Source organism: Punctularia strigosozonata (assembly GCF_000264995.1).
Source record: "Punctularia strigosozonata HHB-11173 SS5 unplaced genomic scaffold PUNSTscaffold_6, whole genome shotgun sequence".
Classification (NCBI taxonomy): domain Eukaryota; kingdom Fungi; phylum Basidiomycota; class Agaricomycetes; order Corticiales; family Punctulariaceae; genus Punctularia; species Punctularia strigosozonata.
The window spans coordinates 1,987,124-1,995,806 of record NW_006767438.1 but is presented as its reverse complement, the minus strand read 5'-3'; the positions used below and the strand labels follow the sequence as shown (position 1 = coordinate 1,995,806).

General features: G+C 54.0%; 2 protein-coding genes across 2 annotated transcripts; one reads left to right on the top strand and one right to left on the bottom strand.

The window, feature by feature from the left end:
* Nucleotides 1–440: 440 nt before the first annotated feature.
* Nucleotides 441–2,036, bottom strand: PUNSTDRAFT_120592 (NADH:quinone oxidoreductase; the record flags this gene model as incomplete). Its single annotated transcript, XM_007383967.1, has 5 exons — nt 1,591–2,036; nt 1,173–1,499; nt 960–1,076; nt 797–899; nt 441–453 (listed from the first exon to the last, which is right to left on the bottom strand). The coding sequence occupies exons 1-5, from the start codon at nt 1,877–1,879 to the stop codon at nt 441–443; spliced, it is 849 nt and encodes a 282-aa protein (XP_007384029.1). The 5' UTR covers nt 1,880–2,036.
* Nucleotides 2,037–7,012: 4,976 nt separating this feature from the next.
* PUNSTDRAFT_134484 (uncharacterized protein) lies at nt 7,013–7,256 on the top strand (the record flags this gene model as incomplete). Its single annotated transcript, XM_007383966.1, has 2 exons — nt 7,013–7,032; nt 7,088–7,256. The coding sequence occupies 2 exons, from the start codon at nt 7,013–7,015 to the stop codon at nt 7,254–7,256; spliced, it is 189 nt and encodes a 62-aa protein (XP_007384028.1).
* Between the last annotated feature and the right edge of the window lie 1,427 nt (nt 7,257–8,683).

Here is an 8,683-nt window from a genome sequence, read left to right as displayed (position 1 = left end):
GATATTGCTGATGCTGTGATCGATCCAAGGCTGCTTGGTGGAGATGAGGAGCTTGGGGTGGCCGGAGCACTCCTGGACTTGAGCAAGCAAATCTCCGGGTAATGAGGGTTATATTGCCTCAGGGACCCATGGATTTGTCGCCAGGTCGGCAGGAAATCATGTAGAAAGTGTCGTAATGTCGACATCTTGTGTGTAAACAGTGTGTTGCGCCGTAGCTAGTCGATTGTCGTCGCTGGTCGTCGAGGTGAAGGCGCGGGAGCCGTGGGAAACATGTCCAGCATCTGGCGGACTGTTGATTTCCTGACACACTCTCGCGCTCCTCGATTTATGAGAGCAAGAGCTCGCGGAACATCCAAATTCTTATTGTATACTACAAATAGGACTCCGTGCTATCAGACAAAAAAATAATCAAGGTGAACGGGTAGACGGAGCGTGTACAATCATGCAAACAAGCTTAAGTGTCCAGGATCTGTCGGCATGATAGTAGGTCAACAGGATACCGACCTGGTGACTCGCCACACCGGCCACACGCCGGCCCGAGATCCGGTATTTCCATATACGGCCATTCCTCCTCGACAAGCGCGGTCGGGGAAACGATCAATCAGACTACGATTTCCAGCAAGGTATAGATACAACAACAAGGCAGGGTCCGGAGAGCCCACGGGGTCCACGATCGCTTCTTGGCTATCTCTCTGCACTACGCCCCGCAACACTCGACTGGACGGACTCGAGTATGTACGTCAGAACAAATTGTTTCAAGAAGAAGTGCGGGATGGAGCTGGAGCACGCTCAGAACTTGACCTTGGCGACGGTCTCGTAGAACGCCTTGCCCTGGATGGCTGCGATCTCGAGCTCGAGGGGGGACGGCTGGCGCGAGCCGTCGCCGGCGGAGAACGTGCCTATCCTCGAAGCGTCAGCATAACAAATCATATATTCGAAGGAGAAGGAAGGAGACGTACCGGCGCCCCAGGGCGAGCCGCCGTGGACCTCGCTCAGGTTGGTGAGCTGCGCGAAGGAGTGCTTGTAACCGAGCGGGACGTAGACGATGCCGTGGTGCGCGAGGGTGGACATAGCCGCTATCCAACAAAAAAAAAAAAACTCGGCGGTCAGCACAGGGCTCCCTTCGTCGGCACAAAAAGAACAAAGAAAAAAGGTGATAGGGGATCACTCACCGATCGCGGTCGCCTCCTGTCCTCCGCCGTGGCCGGCGGTCGAGATGAACACGCCCGCGAACTTGCCCGCGAGCGCGCCCTGCTGCCACAGCTGGCCGGTCGCGTCCCAGAACGCCTTGAACTGGGCGGGGAAGTTGCCGAACCGGGTGGGGATGCCGAACAGGAAGGCGTCGAACTGGGCGAGGTCGGCCGGGGCGAGGACGGGATAGGCGGGCTTGGGCGGCGCGTACATCTTGGCGAGCACCTCGGCCGGGAGCGTCTCGGCGACCTGGTAGATCGTCGCGGCGCCGCCCGCGGACTCGACGCCGCCTTTCACGCCTTCGGCGACTGGGTAAAAGGGGGGAAAAAGGTGGTGGTCAGCCGAGCGCGGAGGGGATAGGGGTATACGAGGGAGATGGATAGGGGTGGGAGGACGTACGTTTGGCGATGTGGCCGTACATGGAGTAGATGACAATGGCGACCTTGGGGGCCATCTTGGTCTCTGCGGTGGCGGTAGGAGCTTCGGTGGTAGCGGGTGCAGGTGCAGGTGCGGGCTCGGCGGGCGGAGCGGAGGCGCTAGCTGGGACGGTGGAGGCTGCGACGGTCGATTCCGGGATCTGCGGCGCTTTGTCGGCGACGGTGGTCGACGCGGGTTTCTTGTCTGCGGCGGCGGTCTCGTCGAAGTTGCGCTGTTGCTTTTTGCTGGGAAAGCACGGGAGGCAGTTCATCGTGTCCTGGGTGCGCTTTTATACGCAATCACGGAGGCGTTCCTTAGGTTTGCGTCCCCTTTTTGTGGTGCGGAGGGGGGAAGGGCGAGAAGAAGAAGGGCGCGTGGGGAGCAAGGTGGACGGTTGGAGCTGACCCAGCGTTGGTTCGCGAGTGCGTAAAACGGAATGGTCACGAACGTCGGGTGTCCTGCGAGGAACATACTTTATATGGATCGTGGGACATGTGGCGGCTACCGCAATTGGCTCCGCCGTTCTCGTCGTTCCCGCCCGAGCCCGCCCCTGTCGATGACCAAGCGTGATCGCGATAACGTCAGGACGATTACGAGGGCATCGTCAGACCTTGTAAGCCGTCTTGTTGCTCGTATCCTTGGAGCACGAGGAGGTCGATTGGGTAATGCAGCCTTCAAGAAGATCAACAATGCTTGGTCGTTGACTGAGCAGTATCGGCTCTCGCGTAAGTTGCTTTACGGGGATGAGCTGAGCCTTGATTCAGACTCATCTTACGCGTTAGGGACTGCACGAGGATGGCACATGGCCACGCGGATGAGCACGGGGTATGCTATGCCACTATCGGATTTCTGATGCGACTCGTGCTAAGACCCAGTAAGTAGGCAGAACCTTGAACGTCGACTATACTCCTGAAGCCACATCGACCGTATATTCGTACGGAATACATACCGGCCATGCAACCATTCCGGCGCGATGTGGTGCGCTCGCGTCCTCCTCGTTCTTCTCGCTCTTCTCCCCGCGCCCTCGAGGCCGAAACGAAGAATCGCCCATCTCCCGAAGCAGTTCACAAAATACCCACGCGTTCCCACCGTCTCTCAGGCTTTCGGCCTATGAACGATTCACCGTATCTACCTTCATTGATCCCTTAATCCAGAAGCTGCGACGCTTGTCGACCATCGCGCGATTCTCCGACCCGAGCCAGTGCAATCTGCATCCGCAAGGAGCAGGGCTGGCTACAGGGCGTTCCACGGTCCGCCACGTATTCGACGTGGGGTCGTTTACGTGAAGGACGACGTCGGTTTGATCGCTTTGATGAGAGGAAATATTTCCAGGCGGTGTTTGGTGCGTCTGGGATAAGCAGACGAGCGACGTTCTCGGTGTTCGTTCCGCGATGGGTAACGGCAATTCTGCTCACGATCGCCCGCATGCGCAGGCGCAGGCAGTTACGCGTCGCGCCCATTCCGGGCCGTCGTGTCTGCTTTCCCGACAGCGAACGTGTCGCGCGAATCTTTTTTCTCCCCAGGCAGGACTCTAGAGAGCGCGAAGACGAGTGGTTCGCGCAATGGACGCGCGCTCCCTCGTTTGGCTTGTCGTTCCGAGTCGGAAGAAAACGTCGCGCCCCTTTTTTTGTCGACCCTTCACTGCTCTGAATATTTCGAACGGCAAAGCTGGCAAAGGTCGGGGCCATTCTTGTCACTGTGCCTGGGTGGACGTCTTCCGAGTGCGCTGTCGCCGTATCGGTCATCTCGCACGACACGACGAAAACTCGAGCCCTCGCGATCAAGGGAACCGGAGAAGACGCGCATCATTATTCACTCGCATACCGTACACGAGCGATGGCGCAGATGCTCGTTGCCTTACTCGATCCGTCACCGCCCGTGCTCTCGCAGGAGTGCAACCATCGTCGCCATGGCGCCAGGAGCTCTCGTCGACGTCTCCTAGGCCGACGAGCACCACGACGCGTACTATCGGACGGAGAGGTTTCGAGGGAGAATCGCCGGAGCTGGTCAAGCTCTCGTACGCCGACCTCTGCTGCAGCTAAGCTACGATCGTGATGGACACAGACCGGCTTTCTTCTGCGAACCTGTGCTCGGAGTCGATCGGCCGCTGCTACCAGACGTAAGATCACGAAACGACTCGCTCGATGAAGTTGCGTGGACCGTTCGCCGAGACCCAAGTGTAAGACGTACACCCAATGCTTGTCCAGTATATATATACGCGTACATAAAGCCGATCCAGCGATATCTCAGGTAACAAAGTCCTACGTACATGTCATTTCAAAGCGAGGAAGCGAAAAACATCAAGTACGGATACGCCGACGTGATAATCATACCGAGTCTGACGCCTTTTCGTCGATGTTTGGTCCCGAGTGAGCCGAGTCTGGGTATGCCGCTTGAAAGTTCTCCTCGTGGTCACCGCCACGAACAAGATCAAGGATGACTGGCGGAGAAAATCTGAGCTCTCCGGTACCACACTCGTCGAGCGAAAAGCCGCGATCGCAATGTGTACGCTCGAAAGCCACGAGGAGCAGGACCAGTAGCGGGTAGATAGACTGGCATGGAAGCGTACTCAGCCTCACATGCGAATAACGTCACCGGAGCAGGAATAAGACATTACCGTAAGCTGGGCCATTATGACGTTCAGATAATCATTGAGCAGCTGGTCCTCACCGATTTTAATTTGAGGGCTGGTATCTCCGACCGGGAAGTAGCTGGCAATGATCCAGAGTATCTGCGAGACAACGGAGGTGATCAAAAAGGGGCATATTTCAGTGAAGCATGTGCTTACCCACATGCAGCAATAAACTGCCCCAGATTCCATAAGGATGCTCATGACCCTCTCGACCAATGTTCTGCACGAGTTACTCTGTAGCTGCACCTTGAGAAGCTTGCGATGCCGCCTGTATACATGTGTAGCTTAACAAAGGCTGGTGGCAACACCATTTTTTGTTTTTGCCTCACCAAGCTTTATAAGCGACAGCAGCAGTGGAAAAACAATTGGACATAAGGGATACCACCATTGCCAAAAATCCAAAAACGGTTGAGCTGAACGTCGGCAGGACTCCATCAACGGCTATAAGTACTCCCCACCACTGCTGTTGAGCTATAGCCACGGTGTTGGCTATAGAAAATCCTAAGAACCAAAGGACTGCGTCAAAGTGAAGGAGGTAAGCGTACAGCGTGAGTACGCACCAGTGGTAGCTGCCAGTGCTGCTCCCGAGATCCATAAGAGAATGGGACGCATTTCCCACAGCACACACATGCGCCACAGTACGACCCCGTCGCTGAGCAAGATCTAAATGCAACGTGAATGACAAGAGATGACTATTCCATCTGCAATGAACACACGGTAGCATAGATCAGAGCATCGCTGATGTAAGTTTGGTTAACCAAGATTGTGTCGAGAGGGTGAGCTTTGTAGACCATGTTTGAGCTCCCACCCCCCCAATATATCGCGAAATCAGTGGCTGAGACACATGCAAGGAGGTCGATACACCAATGCACCAGGGAGACTAGGTACATCACACATATTACTGCGCGAATAACGAACTTGTTCAATGCGGCGTCTGGCTGATTCTTGCGCTGTCTGAGTGAACAGGATTATTTGATCACGGAATTACAGTAAAGAGATTTTCGTGACCCACTGCAAGGCCACATAGCATAGAACGGTAAGAAGTGCTGTTAGTGACCCTATACGTTTATCAGAACGTCTCACGGTCAACGAATCCATATCGACTCACCAAAGAAGGCAGTTTCGGCTACGAGTGGCAGTACGTATCGTGCAACGGAATATTGCGAATTAAGTCTTTCCAGTGCTAATTCTGCGGCTTCGTCGTACGTATGTAATGTTGAGGTGGATATCTCGATGGCAAGAGTGGAAAGAGGCAGATTCATTGCTCTATTCCCGTCGTGAAATCGTGAGTGGTATCTACAGTGATGTAATCCTCACGTTCCGTTGAGAATATTGCAAAAATCCTGCAATAGCAAGGACCAATGTATGGCGAGGAGGAGATATGTTCCAGGAAGAGCTATTCTCTTGATTTTCGTAGAAGCATGTTCCGTTACCATAAATCTGTCACGTAGAGAAACAGATATGCGAAGGAAATTAGCTCAGTATTACTGAGACACCCGACAGTCTACTCACAGCGCCCGGTAGCTCCACAGGAGAAGCGCTGCAGATGATGCACCTAGGACACATGCTTAGTTACGCTTGGGTTTGTCATTGCAAGTCGAACCAAATGCAAAGGTTTCCAACAGAAGAAGTGGCGCTACGTGCTTGACGTTGAAACTGAGTGCCACGTTTGCGACAGCGACAGCTTGCGTTGCATTAAGCACTTTGATCAGAGACATGAGAGGGTAGGAGCTCGCTGAAGCACCATCGGCTGACCCAGTTTACTTTATATCAGTAACACCGCCTTGATGCCGTATCCACGCATACCATAGTTGCATATCGCACATTCCAAGCTGGGTAAGCGCCACCATCACTCCTCGAAGTTAACTATAAGATTATGCCCCCACATCTAAGCTTCTGATCTTCCCGATGGAATGTACAACCTATATGCACGCGCGGGTCCAGACCTCTCTTCTTGGTGCCAAATTTTCCTCCTTGGACAGCCAAGCGATTGCCTCATATGCATCGCGGACTTCAGTACTAAGCAATTCCTCGGCCGATTCGTCCAAGAATAATTCCCCCGAAGACACGCTGGTATACTTCAGCAGCAAACCGATGCGGGACATGATCTTCTGCCGTCAGAGCGATATCCGCATCCCAAGTCAACTATCTCCTTCTGGGCCCGAGGGACCTCTACAGCTGTCACTCGTTCTTATGCGGCAGTGCGGTTCAATATGGCAACTATCCTACGCAGTTCACGGAAGGAGCTCTCTTTCAAGCACGTCGTGCAGGTGGTGCGGGGAGAAGTCATCAGATGCGTGCGGCTGAACACCGCTCCACCATGACGACCCCTCGCCTTTTTGACCAGCCCATAGCCCTATAACCTCAGGATCGGGTTCTCGGAATAATTTATCGGAAGCGTAACAGACTTGCGCTTCTCAAGTCAGCGAGATACCCTTAGACGATGATCTCGCGAAGATGCACGAGCTTCCCCCACGCACCTATACCGTCTTCTCCCAGCCGCACACGGGTCTATTCGGTATTTCAACCCGGTACGGCAAATTCCCCGCCCAGTTTCGCGGGCGTGTTTGTCTCCACCACCGGATATGGTGGAGGGAGGACAGAAGTCGACCGCGATCGGTGAGCGGGCCTAACTACTCTTTTCTCGTCTCCTCGCCTGTGTCGACGCCGTTTTGCCATAGCGTCCATGTCGAGTCTCGCGCACCACGGCATGGTCTACGTCCCGCTCGGTTACAAGCACGGCCCAGCTCACCAACCTGAGAAAGGCCCACGATGGCTCGCTTTGGGGTGCAGTACGTCCTTCTTCTCCTCTCCGTGAATGAGTCGTCGTACTGACCCTTCGAGTAGGCACGTTCTCCGCTGGCGAGGGCTCGCGCCAGCCGTCTGCCCTCGCGCGATCCAGGAAAGGGCGTTCTCCGAGACCGTCTCCAAAATGTCAAGCTCTCCCGCAGCTCTTACACGTACACTGACAATCCGCTCTTCGTACATGCTCGAGTTCGTCCAGTCCGTTGGCTAGCCGAGCGTGCGGCGCGTATTGTAGAGAGAGCGAGCCAAGAGAGGATATTTTCTTCAACACGAATCTAATGAAAGCCGAAGTTACTTCCAGCTCCAGAATATGACAAGCGCTCGCGCCGGAAACAGAGAGCGTGCGATGCGCCCGGTGATGAAGAAGCCCGAGAAGATCAGGGCGTTGTTCTCCTGCCCATCTTCGGGGGATACTTATAATGCATGGGATCAGATTATGTCTTGTTATGTCCTATCACTCGGTCACTCGCATGGACACTTACCTGTTCTTCCGGCCTGAGCATGCGAATCGAGGTATTGAAGCCGGTACATCTAGTATATCAAGGTAAGTATAGGCACCAATCAGCAGCTCAGATGACCGCTCAAGCTCGGTCCTAGAGAGCGATAACCGGATCTTGGGTCATTATAGACCATTCAGCGCTCCGTGAGATAGGTTTTACGTAGCTGCCATTTATACTTGGAGTACTCCTTCAAATAATATAGCGCGCAATCTGTTGCGGAACCACCGCTCCTCGTATGTCGGTCTCGTAGATGGGGCCATCTGAATATGCAGATGATGGAGCTAACGTGCATCAACCAAGTCGTCTTTCGGCACGTCTGCTGCAAGAGACTCTTGCAGCAGCAGACGTGATCGCGGCGTGAGGGCGTTGCATTACGTTACTATATGAGATCGTCTCTTCGGCCACATCGTCGAATCGGCCACCCTGCTATATCTCACGTTCCACGGCACAGTTCGACTTCATTCTTTGACTGTCCCAATATACTGTGTTTTCAATTGTTTTGAGAGCATAATATAGCGAGTTACACTGCTCAAAGTTGAGGTAGACAATGTCGGTCGAGTCACGCTGTGTGATGTGGTGCCGACAATGCCGGATGACAGCCGGCCGGAGTTCAAACACTGAACGCGTCGCAACGCGTCAGGCAACGCGACGACAGACAAGTATTCACTCATTTTCATGTCAGTATTGCTCTGCCAATGGGTGCAGATCGAACCCAGAAACGCAGCGGAGCACACACTATCCGAATTGGACGACAGCATCAAAGTACGACAGACTCGCTGTTCGAGAGCAAGCTCAACCGGTTTGCAGGCCTTTTCAAGTCTTCCCGACGCTCTGCGCAAAGAGCCTGCCCCGATTCCACATCGCATCTGACATCTCTCGACCCAACATCTGATGAAGCCTCGCATGATTGCCCGGGGAGTTCTGATTCAAACATGCTTGTTGACGACCTTGACTCTTAATCACCACGATACTCATTCAGATTATGTTCTTACTCACGGCTAGCTGTAAATTGTTGCTGTTACTGTAGCTTACATCCTTCATAATAGAACGTGAGCTTCAGACATCGTACGAAAAATCGTCTGTCGAGGACGAGTCGGCCACCCCGAGCGGAGTACCAAAGTTTCTGATGGGACATCAG